At 56.7% G+C, this 26,639-nt stretch overlaps 1 protein-coding gene and 1 long non-coding RNA gene across 3 annotated transcripts in view; one reads left to right on the forward strand and one right to left on the reverse strand.

Annotated features, from left to right (window-relative positions):
* The first annotated feature begins 593 nt into the window (after positions 1–593).
* LOC133340554 (uncharacterized) overlaps positions 594–26,639 on the forward strand; it is a 45,527-nt gene continuing 19,481 nt past the window's right edge. The window contains exons 1-27 of one of the 2 annotated variants that reach the window (XM_061548855.1): positions 594–632; positions 996–1,270; positions 3,072–3,094; positions 3,763–3,778; positions 4,704–4,731; positions 6,808–6,895; positions 7,897–8,067; positions 9,154–9,368; positions 10,679–10,773; positions 11,438–11,556; positions 14,660–14,815; positions 15,208–15,425; positions 16,080–16,171; positions 16,677–16,795; positions 17,241–17,411; positions 17,682–17,881; positions 18,775–18,860; positions 19,261–19,382; positions 19,503–19,655; positions 19,946–20,148; positions 20,517–20,602; positions 20,851–20,984; positions 21,639–21,760; positions 22,463–22,601; positions 23,820–24,035; positions 24,798–24,974; positions 25,331–25,477. In XM_061548855.1, the coding sequence (XP_061404839.1) occupies positions 1,219–1,270; positions 3,072–3,094; positions 3,763–3,778; positions 4,704–4,731; positions 6,808–6,895; positions 7,897–8,067; positions 9,154–9,368; positions 10,679–10,773; positions 11,438–11,556; positions 14,660–14,815; positions 15,208–15,425; positions 16,080–16,171; positions 16,677–16,795; positions 17,241–17,411; positions 17,682–17,881; positions 18,775–18,860; positions 19,261–19,382; positions 19,503–19,655; positions 19,946–20,148; positions 20,517–20,602; positions 20,851–20,984; positions 21,639–21,760; positions 22,463–22,601; positions 23,820–24,035; positions 24,798–24,974; positions 25,331–25,477 (3,348 nt within the window). In that variant the 5' untranslated portion in view covers positions 594–632; positions 996–1,218. The other variant, XM_061548856.1, reaches the window with a different exon arrangement.
* Positions 13,280–19,368, reverse strand: LOC133340688 (uncharacterized). The gene is made up of 3 exons (XR_009754924.1): positions 19,239–19,368; positions 15,264–15,422; positions 13,280–13,994 (listed from the first exon to the last, which is right to left on the reverse strand). It is a non-coding gene; the product is annotated as an uncharacterized LOC133340688 (long non-coding RNA).

The following is a 26,639-nucleotide window of genomic DNA, read 5'->3' on the forward strand; positions in this document are numbered from 1 at the left end:
CATCTCCCTCCACCTCTACACCTGTCCACAGGTGAGAGCTGGTCTCTCCACCTCTACACCTGTCCCCAGGTGAGAGCGTCTCCCTCCACTTCTACACCTGTCCACAGGTGAGAGCATCTCCCTCCACCTCTACACCTGTCCCCAGGTGAGAGCGTCTCCCTCCACCTCTACACCTGTCCCCAGGTGAGAGCATCTCCCTCCACCTCTACACCTGTCCACAGGTGAGAGCATCTCCCTCCACCTCTACACCTGTCCACAGGTGAGAGCTGGTCTACTCCCCCAAGAACCCCCCTTCCCTCCCTTCATCCCCCCCTCCCTCCCCACCCCTCTCTTCCCCTCCCCCCTACCTCCCCGGCCCCACCACTCCTTCCCCAGGGGCGTCCGGTGCACATTTTCTAACCCCGTTTCATTATTTATTTCCTCGCCTCGCGCACCGACCAGATTTTTGCTCGCGTCGCGAACCTCGAGTGGGCGAGCGACTCTCCTCGGGGGGCAGGGGGAGGGAAGAGAGGGGGGGGCGGGGGGAGGAGAGGGGGGGAGGAGAGGGGGGGCGGGGGGAGGAGAGGGTGGGGGCTTTCTGCATTTCCCCGTCGCGTCTTCATCACCGGCTCGCTCGTGTGGTCGCTGGCTGGGTGAGCGGTCGGTGGAGTTCGATTTGGGGGGGGGGGTCATTGTGTGGTGCGTTTTTTGTGTGTGTGTGTATGTGCTCGCTAACAGCACTTGCCCCTACAGTCTGTTAAGGCTATAGGGGGGTCTTTGTCTGTGTGTGTGTGTAGGTCGACTCAGCCTGAAATGAGTACCTGGTGCAGTGTGTAAACATCGCCACTGGGGAGACGAAGGCGGCCGGGCGTGGTGCTGGCCACCCACACCCCCCTCGTGTGCCGTGCCGGCCTTTATAGGTGCTCGCTAACAACACTTGCCCCCAGCAGTCTGTTACAGGCTACACGGGAGATCTTTGTATTTTTTTTCTTCTTGTTGTTGTTGCACGGACTTAGAAACTCGGGGCAGCTCGTGCCGCTCATCAAATTGGAATCAAGGAACTCTCATCCCATCGCACCACTGACCCGACTCGATCAAGAGCCGGTCACGGCCGTTTGCCATGGGGTGCCGAGCGAGCCACGCGGAGGGGACATCGCCTGAGCAGTGACCGGGCGAGGTTGGCCTTTGGTGCGCCAATCGGACCGTCAATTCGTCGGCGTCGTCTCGCGAAGGGGAACGATGGGGCTGCGTCTCGCGCCGCTGCTCCTGTTGCTGCTGCTTCCTTCTCCAGGTGAGGACCAGGGTCTCCGTACACCTCCACAGCTGTCTCCGTGTGAGACCAGGGCTCTACAGCTGTCTACAGCTGTCTCCGTGTGAGAATTATTTTATTATGTTTATTTGTATTATTTTATTACTTCCCTTCTACGTGACTTTACCGAAAGAACCAAGAAGATGAAGACCATAGGCCATCATGCTTTTCATCCTTACCGATTGCAATTGCTATATCCGTATGATCATGGCCCGAGGCTCCCCCAGGTATACTCAGCCTAAAATAGGCACATCCCACAGTGGGCTGTACGTGGACAGCAGCACTGAGGACCCCGGACTTTCGGGAGTTGCGCGGTCCCGGCCGCAACACCTCCTGACACGTGCGCCGTGCGACCTTAATAGGCGCTCGCTAACAGCGCTGGCCCCGACAGTCTGTTCAGGCTATCGGGGGTGGGGAATCTTTGTCTTTGCGTGTGTCTGTTGGCACAGCTGGTGTCTCTGTCAGTCATGTCGGTGGGGGTCACAGCTGGTGCCTCTGTCAGTCATCTCGGTGGGGGTCACAGCTGGTGCCTCTGTCAGTCATCTCGGTGGGGGTCACAGCTGGTGTATCTGTCAGTCATCTCGGTGGGGGTCACAGCTGGTGTCTCTGTCACTCATCTCGGTGGGGGTCACAGCTGGTGCATCAGTCAGTCATCTCGGTGGGGGTCACAGCTGGTGTCTCTGTCAGTCATATCGGTGGGGGTCACAGCTGATGCATCAGTCAGTCATCTCGGTAGGGGTCACAGCTGGTGTCTCTGTCAGTCATCTCGGTGGGGGTCACAGCTGGTGTCTCTGTCACTCATCTCGGTGGGGGTCACAGCTGGTGCCTCTGTCAGTCATCTCGGTGGGGGTCACAGCTGGTGCATCTGTCAGTCATCTCGGTGGGGGTCACAGCTGGTGCATCCGTCAGTCATCTCGGTGGGGGTCACAGCTGGTGTCTCTGTCAGTCATCTCGGTGGGGGTCACAGCTGGTGTCTCTGTCAGTCATCTCGGTGGGGGTCACAGCTGATGCATCAGTCAGTCATCTCGGTGGGGGTCACAGCTGGTGCATCAGTCAGTCATCTCGGTGGGGGTCACAGCTGGTGCATCAGTCAGTCATCTCAGTGGGGGTCACAGCTGGTGTCTCTGTCAGTCATCTCGGTGGGGGTCACAGCTGATGCATCAGTCAGTCATCTCGGTGGGGGTCACAGCTGGTGCATCAGTCAGTCATCTCGGTGGGGGTCACAGCTGGTGCATCAGTCAGTCATCTCAGTGGGGGTCACAGCTGGTGCATCAGTCAGTCATCTCGGTGGGGGTCACAGCTGGTGCATCAGTCAGTCATCTCGGTGGGGGTCACAGCTGGTGCCTCTGTCAGTCATCTCGGTGGGGTCACAGCTGGTGCATCAGTCAGTCATCTCGGTGGGGGTCACAGCTGGTGCATCAGTCAGTCATCTCAGTGGGGGTCACAGCTGGTGCCTCTGTGAGTCATCTCGGTGGGGGTCACAGCTGGTGCATCTGTCAGTCATCTCGGTCAGTCGACGCACGCTGCCTCTGCTGTTGTTCATGTGTCCGGTGGTGGTGCGGGTGGCGGAGTTCAATGCGCTATGAAATCAGCGGCAAATATAAATTCGTGTTTTATTTTTGCATCGGCACTGGGGAGACAAAGGCGGCCGGGCGCTGGTGTTACGCCGGCCACATAACTCCGTTCGCACGAGCGTCATGCATTGCTTAGACGACGCTTGAGCCACTCTCCCCTCCCCGGCAGTCCAGGGCTAACCGGGTGTCTTTGTCTTTATCTCGTTCAGGGACAATATTCGTGCGTGGCCAGGTAAGGAACCGCTTCGCCTTACACCTGTGCACGTGGTGCGGGTGTAAATGTAATGGCAAGAATAAGAGTAATCGATGGGGGTCAGGGACCGGTAGCGCAGCGGTTAGCGCGCTGCCGAGTAAACGTGGAACGCTGGCACGATGTTGCATGTGGAATGAGGGCGCTCTGAACGTGCCGCCCTAAGTTCCAATTCCAGCCACGGCTTGCCATCAGTGGTGAGTGACATCTGCATGCAGAATCACCACCCCCCTACCCTATCTCTCCCCTCGCCTTCATAAACCCGCAATGACCACCGCAGTGAAGTATGGTCAAAAACCAGTACCCCCCCCCCCCCCATGACCGACGGACACAGCGTAGGGAGGCGGTCTTCATCCAGCCGTTGCTTGGCAAGGAGGCTGTGCAATGCTAAAATGCTTACGTGCATAGCCCAGTGATGGCATGGTGATGGGTGATGGGAAGGTGTTGGTAGATAGATGGTGGGTGATGGTCGTGGTGGATGGTTGGTGATGGTGGTGATGGGAAGGTGGTGATGGGCAGGTGGTGATGGTGGTGGTGATGAGAGACTGCTGATGAGACTCGGATACACAGGCAGTGCCCCCCCCCCCCCCTCTGACCGCTGCTCTGGTTGATGTCTCCCTCTCTCCCTGTCTGTGTCGGTGTGGCCCAAGTCTCAGCCCAGTACGGGTGAGTGACCCGTCCTCCTCACCACCGCTCGCTCACCACGGCCTTCATTCAAACACAGCCTTCTCCTCTCTCGTCCACACTACGAACTTTACTCTGACACGGGATCATTTTACTCCTTGAGTCAGACAACGGGGGGGCTCCCAAACAATCATAATCTTCCTCGTCGTCGTTATCATCGTTGTATAAAATACTTGGGCGACAATTTGCATAATCGTTTAATAACCATCGTCATAGCCATCGTTATAACAATCGTCATCATTATAGTTAACATCGACACCATCACTATGGGGACCTCATTTGCCAGTAAAAATATGATAATTGGTTCTTTACCCTTCTATCTGGCAACAAAACTGACACCTTTTTACAAGGAGTCATGTTTGCATTGACCGCAATACCTGCAGTCATAAATACAAACAAAAGACATAACTCTGATAATGTGCACTGTCCTTGAAGTTGATTGGTCCACACCCGAGACAGCTTTCCTTCGAGCCTAGTCTCACATGGGTTGGACCAGAAGACGCCAAAAGGCGCACAACTCAAAGACAATGCACCATCAGAGTATGAGAGCTCGGGGCAAACATCTACACTATGGGGACCTCATTTGCCAGTAAAAATATGATAATTGGTTCTTTACCCTTCTATCTGGCAACAAAACTGACACCTTTTTACATTATATTCTTCATCATCATCATCATCGATTGCAAGCGTCATCTCCTCCATCGCTGATAACGCGTGGTGCAGGGAAGTGGATGGATACATTGTGTTGATTAGAAATGCGTAGACAGACTGGGCCCCGCCGTGGGAATGTGGAATGCGCCCTGGCTCGGCATCTGTGCTATTCGTTAAGAGCACAGAACGCAGTTGACAACTCTACCCCCTCCCCCCTCGTGTTTCACAACCTCCACCCCGCCCCCTTGCCCCCAAGGTGTGTTCAACTGCACCGCTGTGGACACGTGAGTGACGCAGAGACCAGCATCATCACACATCTCACGACACGTGATCATCATCATCATCTATATAAGCATCCTTACTTAGAATAATTATAATAACATGATGTTTGACCATACTTCACCACGCCGGTCAGTGCGGGTTGGGTGCGATGGGGTAACATGCCAGATTCAGATTTAATGACAGCACTTGCCACATGAGTATGGATTCCTGCAGTCACAAAAGCTTCAAATCAAGATTGCCACGTGATGTTAGCCGTGGCCTGGAATATAACTCTGGTCACCAGGTCCATAGTGCAGTGTGTGAACCATTGCGCCCACTACTCCACGCTAAACGCAGTCATAGTAACTTTGTCACTTGTTTTTTTTTATTTCAGGGCCGTAATATCCAGTAGGCACAGTCAGCATTGTGCTTAGGGACTACGAAAAAAATGTGACCATGTTTTTTGTTGATTTGTATGATAACAATGAGTTTTTACCAGGATATCTTCTTGAATAACAAACAAATATGTATTTATATATAGCGAGAATAGGCACTGTGTATATACAGAGAGGCAGAGTCATGTAAATGTTTTTTTTCATAAGGTGAGAGAGAAATTGACACCGGAGATTACGTTTTCGAGATTTTTTTTATTGCAAAAACAGCAAACAACATCTTCAAATGGTGCCCCCCACCCGCACAATCTCATTGTTAATAGAGAGCAGGGCAAGAGACAGTTTTATATTTTAAAAAAATCAGCTTTAGCGAGTGCAGTGGCGTTTCGTGACAATCCCACTGGGTGGGGCTGTTGTGAGTGACCTCTGAGAAGACGGTGTTCTCGTTACGACAAACCTCGTCATGATATTGTCCTTCCCGTGAAAGTGATACAACTGTGTTATCTACCAACGGTAGGCATTCATAAACAACATGAAACAAAACAACAAAGCACTCAAATGCTGTCCCCATGACCCCCAAGTCCACACCACAGAACCCCCTTTGACTCCGCCGCAGGCCGAAAGAACAATTAAAAATCAGCTGACACATTGTTAGGTTTTTTCGGTAAAGTCACGTGACTTTACCGAAAAAACCTAAGAATATGAATCCTTGCAGTCACGAAAGCTTCAAATCTAGAATCAGCTGACACGACCAATGTCGCTCTCTGCGAGTGGCAGCGGCGGCAGTAATATTGGACCAGCAGCAGTGGCAGCTGTAGAAGTTATCACTGAAGGCCCACGAAGCAGAAATGCCTGGGGCCTACACGAACCTTCATCCGGCCCTGGTTTATCGATTGCAGGCAAGCCGCACCGAGTCTCAAGACCGCTTCTCGGGAGGGTCCCGCGCTGAGATGCTTGGCGCAGTTTCCAATTTTGTTTTTCTCACGACACGGGGTTGTCGTTTTGTTGCTGCGTGGAATGGCTGGAGAACACCGCACCACGGGCGGCCAGGGGAGAGTACTCACAGGTCCACACAGACGGATTCACGAATCCAAGTGGCTCTGACTCCAGTACCCACGCCGCCTTACTGCCGGGCGGGTCGGCGCATTTCACAGACAGCGACTGTGACCCACCAACCCTTGCCTCCGACGCGCCTGATCGCAGATGTGCACCACCGCACGTGGTCTGATCTTAACCCTGTTGTTGAACATAACCCATAAGTCTTCTTGGTTCTTTCGGTAAAGTCACGTAGAAGGGAATTAATAAAATAATAAAAATAAAACATAATAAAATAATTCTCACGACGTTTCGGCCACAATGCAAGCAGCCGTCCTCAGGTGAAGAACAGGTCTGTCGTGACTTTATCGAAATAACTAAGAAGATGAATCCCTGCAGTCACGAAAGCTTGAAATCGAAATATAACCCCTAAGGTTAACTTTGACCTGAACCTTGACCCTAAGGCTGACCCTAAATGCCTAACCTTAACCCTAATCCTAACCCCGAACTCTGACCCCAACTCTGACCCTGATCACGACTCGGACTCTAACGCTAGCCACTCACCTCTCCCCTAACTCAAACCCTCACGCTAACCTTAACGCTGACGATAACTCGAACCTTAACCCTGACCCCGAGGCCTGACCCTGGCCGTGTGTGCTGTCCGTGTGCCAGAAGCAGCCTCAGCGCGCTCATCACCGGGGGGCGTCCGAGCGTGTCAACGCTCAGGGCCTTCTCGGCACGGGAGTTCGCCTGTCTCTCCGTGAGTGTGGCCAGGGTCTATCCCCTACCGTGGCAACCCATGTGTAAGAATGCAGGGCTTGTTTGGGTTAGATCGCGTAAATAGCGGGGGGGGGGGGGGGGAGGTGATTAATGAATGCATAGAAATTACAGGTGGCGGGTTTAACGACGCATTTATATTTACGCGATCTAACCCAAAAAAAACATAAACACGTATTATGGATGATATTGGTCGCGAAAGCCTACAACTACATGTTAAATCAACCCATGCGGTTTACCAGTATTCTTGTACAGGGAAGTTGAGTATAAAAAAAATTGTTGTATTTCTCCTTTGCGATGATGGGACTGTAGGATGGACGTTGAGATTTATAAGAGGCACGGGGTGACCAATACGGTCTGATTTGGTCTGTAATAAGGTAGGGCACTGATAAGGGGTTGACAGGTAGAGCTATCCACTGCTGGATAAAGTGCCATCCACACCATCGCCATCCCTCACAGCCCGGTGTCGTCACCATCCATCTCGCGCAACCACGTGGCCCATCGCAACATTCCGTCTCGTGCTCGCCTGTGGACACGGAGTCCCCACGCGCAGCGCAAGGGACCCTGGGGGCTGAGCGATTTAGAGCAACAGAGCCGGTTCTTTCTGTGACATCACTGAACCCCCAGCTGCTGCCCCTTTCCAATTCCTCCTCGTGTCCCTCTCCTCCTCCCCGTGTCTCTCTCCACCTCCCCCGTGTCCCTTTCCTCCTCCTCCTCTCCTCCCTGTGTCCCTCTCCACCTCATCCCCGTGTCCCTCTCCTCCCCGTGTCCCTCTCCACCTCCCTGTGTCCCTTTCCTCCTCGTGTCCCTCTTCACCTCCCCCCCTGTGTCCCTCTCCTCCTCTCCGTGTCCCTCTCCTCCTCCCCGTATCCCCCTCACCGTGTCCCTCTCCACCTCCCCGTGTCCCTATCCTCCTCCTCTCCTCCCCGTGTCCATCTCCTCCTCCACCACCTCCCGTGCCCCCCCCCCCCAACTCCCCCCCAGGACTCCGTGCTGGCGCAGGTGAGCAGTGACACCCTGGGCAAGGTGGTGGCGAGCGTCGGCCTCCTGCGGGAGCCCCCCGCCCTGCGGGAGCTCGTGTCCCGCCTGAAGCCGCAGGAGCCCAGCTACTCGCTGGGACCACTCTCCGACTTCCTCGAAAGCTTCAATAATGAGGTTCGAGTCCGCGTCGCGTGTCACTGAACGTTGCTGCGATGCAACGATAACTACCGATAACTAGCGTATTGTCCAGATTTCAAGACGCACTCCACCCCCCTCTGTATTTTAAATCAAAGGTTGGGGATGATTCTTATCACCCAGCAGGTGTGAGTGTGTGCGTGTCTGTGAGTGGAGCGGTGAGCGCACTGCCCTACGAACCCGGCTACCCAAGTTCGATTCCCGCTCACGGCCAACGCCGGTGACGATGATTTGAACTGGTCCTGATTCCATCTGTCATGTAACCAATAATCACTGGGAGATATTTTACCAACATAACATAACGCAACCTACACTCGGGTGTTGAACGCCCATCTAGCCACGCTATGGCAGAACTAGACACGGTTCGCTATCCTGGCCCGGACCACAAGCTGGGTCCAGGACCGCGTGGCTAGAGGCTTCTTTTAACCGACGTGGATCTTCTTCACCAGCAACACGAAGAACCCCGAGCCCCTCACGGGGCCCCCGTTATATCGGCCTGGGCTGGGGCTGGCTCCGCCCCTCGCCCCGCCCACCTTCAACATCTCTCGAGCTCTTTCCCGAAGGCTCCCGAGAGCTCTTTTATACCACGTGACCGCTCAGCGGTCCCCGTCTACCGGTGACCCCCTCCAATATCATCCGGTCACGTGTCAGCAGGTCAGCCAGTGTATCATGCCCCAACGTAACCCTGACTGGCTGACACTCTCTCTCGTTCCCTCACCGGGAGCCCGCACCACACACTGTACGTGGTGCCTCCGCGCTGACCAGCGCTCACCCAAGCCCCGCTAGGGCTGGTACTACGCCCAGTAAGGGGGCTACACATCATGCCAACACATTATCCGCCGTGGCTTCGTAAGCCCGGCACCAAACAGTGACATTCACAGTCACTACACATGTATTACAATTTGAATCTGAGCTGACATTCAATTCGCCCGTAATGGATTCACGAATCCGACAACCTCTTGAACCTACTTGGGGGGGGGGGCAGTGAAGGGGGGGGGGTCGCTGCACTTTGTGCTTCAGTTTTCTCTCGCCTAACCGCCCACCGACCAACCCACTCCCACTCAGGTGGTGCACAGCCTACTGCGGCTGGGCGTCCCGGAGAGCAGGGCCCTCCTGCAGGGCGCCTGGGCCGTCCTCCGCGTCAACGTGACGGCCCTCGGCGACGCCGACGTGGCGCGGTGGTTCAACGCGAGCCAACTGGGGCCGCTCCTGCCCGGCCTCGACGCGGACACGGCCCTGTCGGTGCCCCTCGCCGTCAGCTGCAACAAGTTCGCCACCATGTGAGGGCCTCGGCTGGACACGTGCCATTGTTTATAGTGATTCAACTAAAACAAGCTACTACTGGTTCTGGCACACGGACAGCAGACACGGCCAGGGTCAGGCCTCGGGGTCAGCGTTAAGGTTTGAGTTAGGGTCAGCGTTCAGGTTAGCGTGGGGGTTTGAGTTAGGGGAAAGGTGAGTGGCTACCATTAGAGTCGGAGTCGTGATCAGGGTCAGAGTTGGGGTCAGAGTTAGGGGTTTGTGTATTTCACCGGGTAAGGCCCACCCCCCCCCACCAAGCTGCACTATGTAGCTCTTTTTCAGAAGCGACCCTGGCCAGCGCAAATGATAGCGCCGCGAAATTAACGGCGTTATCGCGTGGAAACGTACAACGGCCACATACCCTGAAACGTGCGACATTGATTCTAAATGTGGAGGGAAATACGGAGGGGGACCCGGAGAAAAATCCACGCGACCACGGGGAGAGAGAGAGGTGAGGGAAGCACCGCAACTTCAAATACACAGCAGCAGGCGTCAGGGTCGAGATCGAACCCACGACCTCCTGCGTACCAGGCGAGGGAGTTGACATCTCCTAGCCTACGGTGGGAACTTTACCTGACCTAATCGATGAGGCAAAGATGCAGCCCTGCAATTGCTTCCTCATGCCATGGCTGGTGGACGAGCCTCCACTTTGAGCTCCAAATCCATTCCCTTATAGAAATTAACGTAATAAATTAAGTTTTTATTTTTTTAGTGTCATTCGTGCGAATTGCATCTAACGAATGCTGCACAATAATCACATTAAGGGCTAAATCCTATACATATATATATATAAAATATCCCTACCATGTATTTTTCCTTTCAAGGCCGCAGTGTTCTCAACAAAGGTATTTGACAGACGTGTTGCGTTTTTGTTATTGTTGTTGTTGTTTGTGCACCAACTGCTGACACAGTGTCGCAAATAATCCCATTAACAAGTCTTGGTTGCCATTTTGGACTTGCCCGTTAGAAGACCGGCCTCATTGATTAAAGGATGTATCCACACACACGCACACACACCACACACACACCACACACACGCACACCACACACGCCACACACACACACCACACACCACACCACACACACACACCACTCACACCACACACACACCATACACACCACACATACCACACACACACCACACACACACCACACACACACACCACACACAAACCACACACACCACATACACACCACACACACACACACCACACACACACCACACACGCACACACCACACAAACCGCACACACACACCACACACACGAACACCTACTTTGTGCCGCAGAGTGGGAGCGTTCAGCCGCAAGGTCTACAGCGGCCTGGACGTGGACGTGCGCAGGGCCGTGGTCAACATGAGCCTGCAGTTCTACCAGCCCACGGGTTCGTGCCGCAGGTCCCCCTTGATCCCCTTTGCCCCGGGGACCCCGGTGACCACCCAGCTCAGCGGGGGAATCGGGGGGCAGCCGCGTGACGTTCGGCCCTCAAGGCACGACGTTTCGCTCCACGCCCCTGGGAGCTTTTTCGCCCCGAGTAGAACTTCGTACGCGGGCGCGGTTGGCTACGTACGGTGCAACAGAAGTTCAACACACACACACACGTAACGTGTACGTGACGCCAGGTGACCTCCTCGTGACCCCGCGTTGCCCCTTTGGGTGACCCCTCTCACGACCCCGCGGTAATTCCTCGCGTGACACCGCATGTCCACGTGTCAGTCCTCCCACCACCACCCCCACCGTGTGTGAACCGCTGTGACCTTGCACGACCTCGGCGTGACCTTGTTTAACCCCCGTGTGACCCTCCCCCCTCCCCCACCGCGTGTGAACCGCTGTGACCTTACACGACCTCGGCGTGACCTTGCTTAACCCCGGTGTGACCCTTCCCCCGCTCATCCACCATGTGTGAACCGCTGTGACCTTGCACGACCTCGGCGTGACCTTGTTTAACCCCCGTGTGACCCTCCCCCCTCCCCCACCGCGTGTGAACCGCTGTGACCTTACACGACCTCGGCGTGACCTTGCTTAACCCCGGTGTGACCCCGTGTCAGTCCCCGCCAGGTGCAGCATCGCCGTGTCCAGCGAGGAGCTTCTGCGCGTCTATCTCGGCCTCTTCGGGGAGCAGGCCGAGCTGGCGGAGCTGAGCCGCCTGCTGCCCACGTTCCAGCCGGTGAGCGCTGCCCCCACTGTCGTCACCCACCACCACTCATCACTCACCACTCACCGCTACCACTCACTGCTACCACTCACTGCTGCCAGTCACCGCTACCACTCACCGCTACCACTCACCGCTACCACTCACTGCTACCACTCACCGCTACCACTCACCGCTACCACTCACCGCTACCACTCACCCATGCCCCACGACCCTAACCCTGCTGCCCCACTCACCGCTGCCACTCACCGCTGCCACTCACCGCTGCCACTCACCGCTGCCACTCACCGCTACCACTCACCAATACCCCACGAACATAACCCTGCTGCCCCACTCACCGCTGCCACTCACCGCTGCCACTCACCGCTGCCACTCACCGCTGCCACTCACCGCTACCACTCACCAATACCCCACGAACATAACCCTGCCGCCCCACTCAACCCATCACTCACCTGCCCCCCTGCGGCAAAATGCAAAACCAAATTGAACGCGATACATTTTTGTGGTGTGCAGTCATTAGCAACTGGGCCACAAGCTCACTACAGCTTCATCACAACTCAGCCAGGTTTGGGCAGCTGAAACCTGGATTCAAACCCAGGTTATCTCAGCGGGGGGGCTGGCTCAGTTACAGTTGAGAACACACGTGGCCGAGAGCCTGGTGTTCGAACCCCGGGTTCTGAGCGGTGCGAGCTCAGCGCTGTGACCTCGAAGGCATTTTGCCTCCGCCCGCAGCGAGGGGAGGGCGTGAGCGCGCGGCATGCGACAGCGGAGGAGCAAATTCACACGGCGCGCGCTAACACACACGCCGCTCCACTCCGCAACTCAACCCGCACGAGCGTGCTGGCGTTCCGATCAACGTCACAGGCGTCTCAGGTGATCGATCGATGATCCGAACGTGCAGCCGCTCGCTCCCCTGCCGCCGCGGCTACCGTCGCCGCCGTTTCTCGTCGGCGTCGCTCGTTGGTCCCTTCCGCCCGTGTCAGCAGGGGCTCGGCCAGCCAGACGCGCCGACTGTTTCGTCTCAACCGCGTTCGTCCACCACCACCACCACACCAGAGGTCGCAAACGGGTTTTGATTCCTTACCCATACCCGTACCCGGCCGCACCAGGGTCGCAAATGGGTACCCGTACCCGGCCGTACTCGTACCCTACCCGTACCTGGCCGGGTACGGGTAGGGTACGAGTATCGGGTACCTGATTGCAATCTCTGGGATGAAGCCATGTTGCAGGCGCGGGTGGGTTGATTCTAGGAACTTGAATTGTGAGAAGAGACAAGACGTTGGGAAATGAGTGACAAACAGTTACTCACCAGTGACTCACAGCCTACCCGTACCCGTACCCGGCCGCACCAGGGTCGCAAACGGGTACCCATACCCGTACCCAGCCGGGTACGGGTAGCCGGGTATCGGGTAGGGTACGGGTATTGGGTACCCGGTTGCGACCTCTGCACCACACCGCCCGTCACAACTCTCCCGTCTGGAATTCCCTCGGAAGTTTGGAATTCCGCTTCCATCGTCTCTTCCCCCACCCACCCCCCGAGCTATTACCGCACTGCGCTCGACTCGAGCAGCGCGCTTACCGCTCTTCACTGTTACACCTACGGTGGCGCTGCTTGTTGCTGGCCGCTGGGCGTTTTGGGCCTTTGGCACCTTGTGCTCAGCAACCGTGATTCTATATATATACACAAAAAAACAAATGTCAGCAATTGTGTCATATTTATTTAATCAATTTGCTTGTTTGTTCGGAGAGGAAAGGTCAAGTCGCGGCACAAAGCGTTGTGCCGCGGGCAAGGGAAGTCTCCGCCCAGGTGGTGCCAAGAGGGCGGTGGGGGGGGTGCGTGACGCGCGTGTTCGTGAATGTCACCCCCAACGCTGCCAAAACACGCCCGTGGTGGCCGTGATGCGCGTACGTGGCCTGTCATCCAGCATTGTGGAGGCAGCGGAGCGGGAGGGGGTGTCAGTGGATCGTCGTGCAAATCGTCGTGAGAATCCCATTCCCGTGGGGCGTCGTACGCCGGCTCGCCCCGGGAGTCGGCAGGACAACAACAACAGCGACAAAATGTGGACTCCGCCTCGCCTCGTCCGCACGGGATAAAGTGTTGCCCCCTCGCACGCGTGCGTTTGGCCCCCCTCCCCCACCCGGGTGCTCCGGTCTCTTCCCGCGTGTCAACACTCGGCCGCAAACATTCTTAATATATAGGGGACCGCAGAGCTTGGGATACTTGCCGGCACCGGCTCACTGCCTGGCTGCCGCCTTTCCCCGCTTGCCTGCGGCTCCTCGCGCCCCGGCATTGTGCGGCGCGCTGACAAGGTGACGTCATGACGCGACGTAGGTTTCAGTGTCAGTGTTGGGCTGAAGGGGTCCAGTCACCGCGATCCTCCTAAGACGGCGGCACTCAACCCGTGGGTCTTTCTGGCGGGGTGAGGGTGGGTAGACGGGAGGGGGGGCACAGGCTGCGGCATGCATACCGTGCAGGAAAATTTTAAATAAAAGACTCGGTAGCCTCCTGTAGGCGCACGGCGTGCCACTACGCCACACTGCACGGCCGCTTACGGAGTTCGTCAGAGGGACATCCCAACACATGGAGGTCTCTCTGCCGCCAGCGCTGATATTTGGCGTGCAAAATAATTTTGAGACTATGGCCGGCATCATCTGCGGCCATTATTCGAAGGCTTTTTTACTTTTACCGTCAGTTGGGCTGGGGGAAGGCTAAGGGGGTGGGGGTTGGAGGGGCACGGGAATCGATTGGGGGGCCGGCGAAGCATCGTGGCCCAAATTAGAAAAATAATCGGAAAGCGCAGCAGCCGTTGTGAATCGGATGGCGGCCTACGGCTACAGTCAACACACCCGCGGTATTAACTAGGGCGGCCCACGCCGCATTCCACCCGCGAACCTCTGCAACGAGCGGCCGGCGGGCGGGACGCGCTCCCGCAAGGCCGCGTCGCCTGTAGGATTTCACCGCGCGCCACGGTGTTGCGTTTCGGCCGTCGTAAAGCGTTTAGCGGGTATTTCCGGGCCCCTCGGTGAAATTCCAGATCCACCGGGTTGCTAGCCCCTGTAACCCCCTTGCGGCGTTAAGCGTCGCCTTCGTGCTCTCGTGTCACTCGTCATCCTGCAGCTGGAAGCGCTGGGCTACCTGGGGGCCGAGCAGCTCGCCGTGCTGGCGGCCCAGCCGGGCTTCCTGGGGAACTCAAGCCTCGTCATCAAGATGTTTGAACTCTCCCTGCTGTCCTACGAGTCCGTGGCCACCTTCCTGGACAAGCTCATTGCCACCGTGAGAAACGCTCGAGCTCCCGACCCCTCGCTCGCGCTTTGGCGACGTGTTAACCGCCTCGCCTGGCATTCAGGAAGTCGTGGCTTAGATCCAGACCCCGACGATGCCTGTTGTATATTTGGAGTTTGCATGTCTCTGTCTCTCTTCCCCCCGTAGTAGTGTGGATATTTCTCCGGGTCCTTTTGTTTTTCCCTCGTCATTTAGAATCAATATTCACGCGTTTAGAGTATTCGCCTGCGATAAATTTGTATGCGACAAGCCACTTAGTTGAGCTGTCACTTGTGGCCAGGTCGCTTCTAAAATGTGTTGCAGTAGCACGGTCGGCTTACTTCACGGTGCAAAATAATTTCAACGTGGGCTGCCCCCCCCCCACCCCCCGCCTTTCCACGCAGGCGAATCCCTCGACGCTGTCCGACCTGAACCTCGACTCCAAGCGCCTGGTGCTCACCTTCGTGTGGGCCTTGCTGGAGCCGCGCTTCCCCACGCTAGGCGAGGCCGAGTGGGGCGGCGCGTGGCTCTCGCGCCGCCTTCCGCCGTTCCTCGTCGCCATCCAGCCCCATCAGGTGGCCTCCGTGCCGGCCTCGTTCAACTGCTCCGCTTTCCAGGCCTTGTAAGCGGGGCGGCCGCGAACAGGGGGGTGGGGGGGGGGGCAATTGCGTGGATCATCGCCGGGCGCGTGGGGGTCAGGGTCACGGTTTGGACAAGGGGCGGCGAGCGGTCAGTTTGGCCCATCTCGCGGTGGCCTTGGGGTCAACTATGGTGTCTCCCATCTTTCTGTCCTGCAGTGATGGACCGTGACTCAAAGTCGGCCCAGACACTCATAAACTCACATCGGATCTATGGGCAAAAATTTTTTTGTAATTTTTTTCATAGGTTGTGCGACAAACTGTATACGAGTAGCTAGATGTTGCGATGTGACGACGCGTTTGCGTTATTTTGCCATGTGATCTCATTGGTCCCATTTGGGCTGGGTCCAAAAAACAAATGGGCCTGTGAGGAATAATCTTTGGCGCTGCCGAATATATGGGGACTTAATGCCAACTAAGAGCATAAATAAGCAATGAAGCGTACACACTAGAGGTAATAAAACACATTTTTGCTGTTCTGATCACATTGGCAATTTCCCTGGAATAGACCGGCCCACTGAAGCATTTGCCTGGACTGCCACATAGGCTTAATAGGCCTGCTGTCCTGTATCTCCCGTGTGCCCGTGTCTCCCTTGTGCCCTGTGTCTCCAAGTATCACATTTGCCTCCCGTGCGCAGCTACGACAGCTTCGAGAGCCTCTATGACCGCCTGCCTGTGCCCGTGCGCACCGAGGTCGCCCGCAAGATCACGCAGCTACTGCAGCCAACAGGTGGCCACCGCCCACTCGAGATGGGAAACCCGCCACCCACCATCCTCCCCCCACCACCCTCTACCCACCACTCTCTACCCACCACCCGCCTTCCACCCACCACCCACCACCTCCTCACACCACCCTCCACCCCCAAACCACCACCCTCCATTCTCCATCCTGCATTCGCTACCCTTTACCCAGAACCCACCACCCTCTACTCACCACCATCTACCCACTACCTCCAACCCACCACTCTCTACCCACAACCCACTACCCGCCACCCTGGCGTGGTCAGGCTGGAGTGTTGGGCGGTAACTTGTCGAAACGGTAGCGTGTTTGTCACTCTTTGCAAATGTCCACGGTTCGAGCCCAGCGGCTGCGCCGGTTAACGCTGCAGTGCTTAGAAACCATTTATGCTTCGCGCCTGTCTGCTTCACAGTGGACGTCACAGGTTCCTGCGAGGTCATCCAAAGCCTTCAAATGACATCGCGCTGTTTGTCCTGTGTTTGGTGCGTGGCGGCAGTGGCCGAGAGGTGCGGCAAGAACGTGACGAGTGAGGATCTGCTGCTCAAGTACTACGGCCTGTTCTACCGGGAGGCCAACTTCAGCGACTTCACACAGCTCCTGCCCAGCTTCAAAGGGGTGAGCGGCCATCTCGGACTCGAGGCCGCGGATCCACGAGGCCGAGATCCGCAAGCCTAGGTCCAGGCCAAGGCCCCAGAGCCTTTTAGATCAAGGCCCGTGTGTAGACCAGTCAAGGCAGGATCCTTTAGGCCAGCGATTCCCAAATCTCTGGGACAATGGAACACCGTTAGCTCTCGGAGAATTCTGATGGACCACCATGCTTTGTGAGATGTCAAAAAGAATATTGCATCTGAAACAGATCCTTGCGAAACATTGCGGAGCCACAGTGGTCCCCCCAACATCGCCCCCTCTGCGCGCTGTGCCTGCCTTCATAGGCGCTGCTCGCTTACAGCACTTGCCCTGACGGTCTGTTGAAGGCTATAACGTAGGGTGATCTTTGCCTTTGTTTTGCGCGTGCTTGCCCATTCACTCGTGCGTTTGTGGGTGCGTGCGCGCGCGGCAGAGCGCAATGATGACGTCGTCCACCAAGCTGACCGCGTTGCAGCTCGCCGACCTCCTGATCTCGCTGGGGCCGCGTGGCACGCGGGCCGACGCCACCCAGGCGCTGGCGCAGTTCAGCACTCTGCCGTGGCCCTCGTCGGACCTCGTCGCGTTCACAGAGCGCATCGGCCAGGTGAGAGTAGCGTCGCCACGCCGTCCGCACCCGTCTCGCTCCCTCTCCTCCTTCTCTTGCCTCCTCCACCTCTGCCTGCCTCCTCCATCTCCTCCTGCCTCCTCCACCTCCTCCATCTCCCCCTGCCTCCTCTTGGTGCCTCCTCCACCTCCTTCTGCCACCTCTTCCTGCCTCCTCCTCCTCCACCTCCTGCCACCTCCACCTCCTCTTCCTGCCACCACCACTACCACCACTACCACCACTACCACCGCCACCATTGTCTTTGCGCAGGGTGCTGGGCAGTTGAGCGACGAGGTGCGATCCGAGCTCGTGACGGGGCTGTGGGGGCACCTGACTCCTCACCTCGTCAAGATGAAAGAGGTGGAGCTGAGCACGTGGATGGGCCATCTCCTTGGGCCCCTGCTGCCTGCCCTCTCGCCCAGCACCCAGCTCTTCCCAGCCGGACTCACCTGCTCGTCATACCTCATCATGTGAGATGCAGCTCAGTCTTCATCAGGGGCATGACTCTTGGGTTTCTGCCCTGTGCACAGGCACTACCCATAGAGGCACCAGTAGCCAATCACAGTGATGTCTCACACTGCCTACATAGGCATCAGCAGCCAATCACAGTGAGCTCTCACACTGCCTACAGAGGCATCAGTAGCCAATCACACTGATCTCTCACACTGCCTACAGAGCCACCAGCAGCCAATCACAGTGATCTCTCACACTGCCTATAGATGCATCAGCAGCCAATCACAGTGAGCTCTCACACTGCCTATAGATGCATCAGCAGCCAATCACACTACCGATTAAGCTGCACTCCACCTGTTCCTTTTTATAACCCTCAACATAATTAAAAATGTCTATATCAATCCTTGCTGCTTTTGCAGATTTTTCAGTTTTTCAAGCAAGTTGATGAGTGCAGTCATTGGTGACTTGAGATTATGATGCTTGAAAATCCAGTTTAATCTCAGGCAGTTACCTTTATTTCCCCAAAAATCACTGCTCCTTGGCCGTGCCGGGCCAGCCCAGTGCGACTCAGCAGGTGCCAGTTTTTTTTCCACTGCAGAAGCAGTGCCGTGCCGATGATGTCGCAACACGATCAACGAGTTGATTGACCCCGCCCCCAGGCCCTGCTTGGCCCCAAGTCAGATTTAGGGTTTCATCGTTTCGGTTCTGGCAAATGCCCAGCGTGGAAAACCAAACCCATTGCCGTCCAATGCCCCACACCGGCTTGGCTCGAATGTGGCAGTGGAAAAAGGGGGTTGAGATGCGCCCGTTTAGCTTCCTAAGCCGCGTAGCCACCTCGCCAATTGACGAGAGCCTCGGCTGCCCCGTCTCGTTTAACCGAGGCTAACGGTCGCCTTTTGCCACCCAACAGGATGGCTGCTCTGAACAACTCCTACGACAATATGTCCGCATCCACCCAGCACAGCATTTACCTGCAGACGAAGCAGTACCTGAAAGGTGAGAGCTCCGTGCCCGTGGCCTTGAGTCAGGCCTCAGCACGACCCACCGACCCACTTCCCCCACCAAACCCAGCCTCAGGCCGCCGTGTGTGTATATGTTTACCGATGGGTAGAGCCGTGCTCTTCGAGTTGGGCTGTACGAGCTGGACTCTCTCTCTGATCACGATCATCGGTTCAATTTTACTCGACTAATCGGTGAGCACGAAAAATCGGTGGAAAACAAAAGTCTCGCCCCTCCGTTCCCACGCGTGCCGCTGTACGGAGAGGTGGCAGGCGAGGGTCGGTGACGTCATCGGTCCGCCTGTGGCGTGTCGGTGGTTTCCTACCTTCAGAGTAGTCCATTACAAATCTTAGTCGATGTGTGTCGTGTCCTGACCTCGCTCTCTCGTGGCGCGCAGTGGCGAAGGGCTGCCCCTTGGAAAACGTGACGAGCGGCACCTTCCTCTCCACGTACCTCGGCAAGTTCAGCCGCCAAGCCGCCTTCTCTGAGTTCACAGAGATCCTGCCGACCTTTCAACCCGTACGTGCACTCGGTGACGCCTCATGACCTTTAACCTTCCTCTGCGCCGCACGCGCGTGTTCACAATTAACCCCCCTCCCTGCCACCCCCCCCCCCCCCATCAACCGCTGCTCTCCCCAGTTGCAGGTGCTGGAGCAGCTGAGCCCTGCGCAGCTCGGTGACCTGGCGGGGGTGCCCGAGCTGCTGAACAGCACGGCCGTCGTGGACCAGATTTTGGCGAATGTGCACGGCATGGCCGAGCTATCGAGCTTCATGGAGCGCTACACCAACGCGGTGAGCCACGAAGGCTAGGCACAGGCCACGGCCCCGGAGCCTTTCGGGTTGAGGCATCGCCCGCTGCGGTGCCAATGAAGACACCGTTAAGCCGGCAAGTTGTTGTCTGGTAATTCCCGCTGCTGAGCAAGGGCCCTGCCAACTTCTTTTCTGTTCCTCCGTGAAGGAGGAGGAATCGAACACGCGGTTACAGAAGTAGTCCAACAGTTAGAGCACCTGGTGTGATGCGTAAGCCCCAACAGACTGTCGAAGGCTACATGGAGGGAGATCTTTGTCTTTTGTGTGCGCAGAGCACGTCGCAGCCCAGCGTGGAGGTTCGCGCGCGCATGATGAGCCAGGTGTGGGGGACGCTGGGCCCGAGCTTGGCCACCCTGCCCGACGCCCAGGTGTCCGTGTGGTTCTCGCGGTACCTCGCCCAGCTCCTGCCGACGGCCACGTCGGCCCAGCTCGCCTCCCTGCCGCCCTCACTCAACTGCTCCGCCTTCCAGGCCATGTGAGTGAGGCTCCGCGGCGACAGTCGGTCAAGCAGGGGCGCAGGCACACGGCGGGTGTCTGTGCTGTGCCACCAGCGGTCGTCTCCCCCTGGGTTATTGGGTAGATTACGTACGTGCGTTGAACTTCTTTTGTGCCGGAGGTAGCCAACTGGGCCAATCGGAGGTGCGGGGGAAGGGGCAACAAACTAAACACAAAAAACAGTTCTAAGAGGCCAACTGCTCAACGGCACCGAACTCCGACGAGTCTCTCGTATTGAATTCCCGAGCGCGGTGCCAAACCTCCCCCGGTGAAAGGGGGCCCCCGTCTGCGACAATCGAAAGACCGTTTCCTGAAACTCGATGGCTCGATGTCTCGTGCCGCGTGCAGCGTGGGAGGCCTGGACGGGGCCTACAGCTCCCTGAGCGTGGACGCACGGCGTGCGTCCTACCTGTGGATGTCTCGCTTCCTCTCCGGTACGACCTTCCGGCGAGTTCGCTGGCCTTCAGTTGCAAACGCCGCCAGCGACCTCGCCCCGATCTGCACCACCGGCTTCATTTCTCGTCTCGTGCCATCCTCTCTCTCCACCGCATTCTGTCCGCCGCCGGTCTCGCTGTATTGTCCGTCTCCATCCCCCGTCGATTCGCTCGCATCATCTGTCCTCACAATGCTCCCGTTGCATCATCACCAACTCCCCATCGCGTGCTCTCTATCTCTCGTCCAGTCCTCCCCACAGAGGCCCCGCGCTGTGGGGTCCCTGCTGGCACCGTTTCAGGATGGATCCCCGCCAACCTCGGCCACTTTGTGCTGCTCGCGAGCCGCTCTGACCTGCAGGGCTTCCTCACCGACGCTCAGCAGGTAACTCCGTCGCCTACACCACCGTGGCGAGATGTTAACTACCTCGCCTGGTATGTAGGAGGTCTTGGGTTCTATCGCAAGCCTGACATCTGCTGTATAATTGGAGTGTGTATGTTTTCCCCGTGTTCACGTTGATTTTTCTCTGGGTCCTCTGGTTTTTCCCTCCACATTTAGAAGCAACGTGCATTCGGAGTATTTAGCTGCTATACATTTCCACGTGATGATAAAGCCGCTTCGTTCAGCAATCATTTGTGGCCAGGTGGCTCCTGAAAAAAGAGCTACATAGCTCAGTGGGGCCTTACCTAGTCAAATAAAAATGTAGGGTCTAGTTTTAGTTTACACCAGCAACGGCGCTTCTCGGGATCAAGTTCCCAATGACCATAGGGGGGGCGGGGTCTCAGCACCCCAGTAGCTGTAGGCTCTCCGAGTCAGGACCCCTATTGCTGCAACATCTCAGGAACCCAATTTGCCGTGGGGGTCACAGGACGACCCACGGTGGTGGGGTCTGAGAACACCGATTGCCAAGGGGGGGGGGTTCAGGATCCCAATGACCCCTGGGTCTCAGGACCCCCACTGGCTCTGAGGCCGGGCGGGTCTCAGGCCACCAGGTGGCCTCGCTGACTTTGCCCCGTCGTTGCTGGCTGCGTCGCACAGCTGGACGCGGCGCTCACGACGGACGCGGTGGTGGACACGTTCCGGGCGGCGCGCGATCTGCCCTCCGACCTCCAGAAGCTGGTGCTGGGCGCGATGCTCAACCGCAACTTCACTGCTGACAAGTGAGGCCAGCGGCCCTATTGCCCGGTGGTCCGGGCACCGGGGGCCAAGGGTAACCGGGAGGGCAAAATCACGAGGGCCTAGATTCCCCTGAATTAGTCCTAATTGGTTTAAAGCTTTCGTGACTGCAGGGATTCATCTTCTTGCTTCTTTCGGTAAAGTCACGTAGAAGGGAAATAATAAAATAATAAAAATTAAACATAATAAAATAATTCTCACGATGTTTCGGCCACAACACAAGCAGCCGTCCTCAGGTGAAGAACAGGTCTGTCGGAAAGACAGCGTCTGAATGAAACACCACCAGGCTTGGCAGCGTATATTTAAGCCGGGTTGGAGGGGGAAGAGCGCCTTGACATTCCTTCCCTTTATTAATGCTAACCCTACTCCCTCCCTTTGATGCTGCTAATCCTGCATAATGCACGGGCATAATATAACTTTGAAACCCCCCGCCCACCTCCTACACATTCAACAAGTAGTGACTAATCCCATATCTGCATTTCCCATAAATATGTAAAATTCCTATTGATATGCAAATTATTTTGGGTGACGTACTCTCCCCACGCCAAGAAGCCACCGCACGATCGTACTCAGGATTACTTGCACCTCTATGGTGCATCACAATGAGAATCTCGATTTAGACCCGGAGGAATACAGTGTCTGAATCGCAACGGCCAAAGTCGCCCAACTGCCCCTGTGCCCGCCAGGATTCCGGATTCCGTGATTTGCGTTTACCCGGACGTGACGACCGTGCCCCCGACGGACGCGGTCCTCGTCGCCAAGCTCAAGGCGTGCCTCCAGAGCGCCAGCGCCGGCTCCGCCAGTGCCCAGCAGCAGCAGCAGAAGGTCAGTTTAACACGTAGCAGGCTTTCGCGACCAATATTATTCATAATCAACGTTTTTGGGTTTGATCGCGTTATTTATAAATGTGTCGTAACCCTCCAACACCCGACACGGACAATCAGCAAAAAAAGTGTCACGTTGACAAAAGACAAATAGTTCACTGCTTTAGCCCACCGGTGTGTTGAAGCGTGAAACCAAAACATTTTTTTTGTAAATGTTGTGGTTTCACGCTTCAACAAACCGGTGGGCTCAGGCAGTGAACTATTTGTCTTTTGTCAACGTGACACTTTTTTTCTTGCTGATTGGCCGCGTCGGGTGGTGGAGGGTTACGACACGTTTATAAACAACGCGATCTCACCCAAAAACGATGATTATGAGCAGCAGAAAGTACTGGTGCCACCGTCCCCACCCACCGCTGCCCACCCTCACCCCCTCCCCATCCCCACCGCGTCGGGGATGGTGAGGGGGCGAAGGTGGTGGTGGTGGCCGGAGTCGAATAAAACTAAAAATCCTCCGGGCACGGGACTCGTCGGGGAAAAAAATAATGCAATGAAAGTGTCGTGTGTTTTTTTGTGTAAAGCATCGATACGCACAAGGTAGTAGCAATGAGGACAGATGAAGTGGGAGGCCGTGCTCGTAACTGTCGTTCTGCAGTCATCCACTCAGGATGGCATCGTTCACAAAAGCTGCCCGCGCGCACCCACAGCCCATTCGCCGTAAGAATGGCGCGGATAGCAAATGTGCTCGTTGTTTTTATATGAAACAACTTATTCATTTGTCAGGCTCTGGAGCTGGCCCAGAGGTTTACAAAATGTTTTTCACAATAACATTGTGTATCCGGGAAAACCTAACCTCATATCAAGACTCTCTCTTTCTCTCAAGGAGGTCCGGCGTCAGGACGTTTGGCCAATTCCTTCAGTGAGAAAGCCAAAAAGCCCATTTTATAAACACCCCCACCGTGCGTACAAAGGGATAACACTCAAAGCTCCGCACAGACGGAGTACTCCAACTTTGGCGAGTTCTTGACAAAAGTGAGAAGAAAACCGGAGGACCTTGAAGACAGGCAGACGAAGGGACAGCGCCCAACACTGAGGACGCACGACCGCCGCGAGACACCGATTGCGAGTGGATTGATAATCACGCCCGAGGGGACAGATTCAGAAAAACAACATGTCTCCCCCCCCCCCCGCCGCGTCACCTCGCCGCCTCTCTGTGCCGCAGATCGCCCTGGCGATTCTCGCGGGTGCCGGGCAGCAGCTGAGCGCGGCGCAGCTGGTACAGCTGGGGCCCGTTGCCCTGCTCCTGAGCCCCGCCGCCATCGCCAACTTGAGCGGGCAGGCGGTGCTGACCGCGTTGCCCACCCTGGGGCAGCAGAGCGGGTGGAGTCTTGCACAGGCCCAGCAGTTCGTCAATAAATTGGTCGACATGGGAGTCTACGTGAGTGGCACCAGCGGACGCGGTGGTCTGTTCCCCAATTAGGCTTTGACCCCCCCCCATATGAACCCGTGACCCCGTGTGAACCTGTGACCCCCCTCTATGTGAACTCGTGACACCCCGTGTTAGCCTGTGACCCCCCCCGTGTGAATGTCTGACCCCACGTGAACCGGTGACCCCGCATGAACTCGTGACCCCCGTGTGAACCCATGACACCCATTTGAACCCGTGACTACGTATGAACCCGTGACCTCGCGTGATCCCATGACCTCGCGTGATCCCGTGACCCCCGAGTGAACCCGTGACACTGTATGAACCCGTGACCCCGTGTGAACCTGTGACCCCACAGAGAAGCCTGTGACCCTTTTGTGAACCCATGACGCCCGTGTTTACCTGTAACCCCCGTGTGAACCCGTAACCCCATGTGTACCTGTGACCCCACGTGAACCTGTGACCTGCGTGTGAACCCATGACGCCCATATTAACCTATAACCTCCGTGTGAACCCATGTGACCACGTGTGAACCAGTGACTCAGTGAATCCATAACCCTGCGTTTTGTAGCCACCATGTAAAAGCTGTCGGGGTGTTGGTGGAAATGCGCCACACCACATATCCCTGTCTCTCCGCGACAGCTCTAATCAAAGGATCCCAACCTGCCGAGATCATCGTGGGTTTTTGTTTTACCTTCGAGTGCCCCGCGTGTTGACGCGCTGACGCTTGCATCGATCTGCACCCCACCCCCCCTCACCGTCCGCCGTCGTAAGTTGGGTGACAGCATGGCCATCGGTCAGCTCGGCACGCTGGTGTCCGGGTTGCCGAGCAGCGCCGTGCTGGCTCTGCCGGACTCGGAGGCGCGCAGCCTGCTCACGCTGTCCGGGATGCAGGACCCCGCCGTCGGCAGCGCCATGCCACCCTCGGTCGCCGCCGCCATCATGGAGAAGGTGGGGGGCCCTGGGTTGCACTCCCGCTCCGGGTGGTGCCGTGCCCCTTGCTGGCTTCATTGTTGGGTGCTCGCTGACGGTTTGTCAGCACGCAATGGGGGGGGGGGGGGGGGGGGGGGGATTCTTAACAGCTGCTCCCAGAGTGAAGCATTTCCTCCCCTTTGACGTTTGTTCATTTGTAACGCTGCTCACTCCATCATTCGGAGAAACCACAAGCAAGCGGGAAGGTGATGCGATGGTGCGAGTGAAGACGATGTGACTGAGAGTGATGGCGATGCAATGATGTAAGTGAAGGTGGTGTGACCATGCGAGTGAAGGCGATGTGACGATGCGAGTGAACGTGCGCTTGCCGATAGGCGGTGAGGGTCTCGACAGATCCGGTGGCCCTTGTGAAGGACACGCCGGGCTGGCTGGTGTGGGCCCTGCCCCTCGACACGATCCGGACCCTGCCCTCGTCCATGCCCCTGGGTCAGATCAACTCGAAGGAGTGGACGGAGACACAGGTGCGGTACGCACTTCCGCTCCACCGCTCGCTTCCCCTGTTCACCCACTCACCCGCTCACTCACCCGCTTCCCGTGCCAACTCACCCACTCACTCACCTACTCACTCACCCGCTTCCCCATCTCACTCACCTACTCACTCACCCGCTCACTCACCCACTTCCCCTGATCACTCACCCGTTCACTCACCCACTTCCCCTGCTCACTCACCCACTCACTCACCCGCTCACTCACCCGCTTCCCCATCTCACTCACCTACTCACTCACCCGCTTCCCCATCTCACTCACCTACTCACTCACCCGCTCACTCACTCACTTCCCGTGCTCACTCACCCACTCACTCACCCGCTCACTCACCCACTTCCCGTGCTCACTCACCTACTCACTCACCCGCTCACTCACCCGTTTCCCCTGCTCACTCACCTACTCACTCACCCGCTCACTCACCCGTTTCCCCTGCTCACTCACCTACTCACTCACCCGCTCACTCACCCGCTTCCCCTGCTCACTCACCTACTCACTCACCCGCTCACTCACCCGCTTCCCGTGCCAACTCACCCACTCACTCACCCGCTCACTCACCCGCTTCCCCTGTCACTCACCCGCTCACTCACCCGCTTCCTCTGCTCACTCACCCACTCGCTCACCCGCTCACTCACCCGCTCACTCACCCGCTTCCCCCACTATACTCACTAGCGTCATTGTTCACTCAAAGCCCCCAGTCCGTCTTCACTTCGGTGGGGAGTCGCTCATTGTCTTCTGCCTCCTCCATGGTCTGGAGTTACATTCCCCCAGCTGTCAGTGCTGTCGACTCTGCCTATGCTCCAAATTGCAATTGTATGAAAGTTGTAGTGAGTTCAACTGAGTCGCAGACGTACTCTTGGAGTCAACACATTTATTTTACACCAACACACGGGGTAACTGCCCCTTAACAGAATAACAGCCTATGCTGGTGACCACCAGCTAACTACACGAATTACAACGTAACTGGTGTAGTTAGCCAGGTGGTGACCACCAGGCTAACTACACTAATTTCAACGTAACGAGCTACAATGGACCGGACCGCAGCTCGGGTTCAGGTCCACGTGTTGGAGACTCGGTAGAACGTAAAACGTAGACGAAGGTTTCTGCAAGATGACCAACAATGCCGGTCCCTCTGGGGGA

Source organism: Lethenteron reissneri, chromosome 10 (assembly GCF_015708825.2).
Source record: "Lethenteron reissneri isolate LAM-NWPU_2019-01 chromosome 10, ASM1570882v1, whole genome shotgun sequence".
NCBI lineage: Eukaryota > Metazoa > Chordata > Hyperoartia > Petromyzontiformes > Petromyzontidae > Lethenteron > Lethenteron reissneri.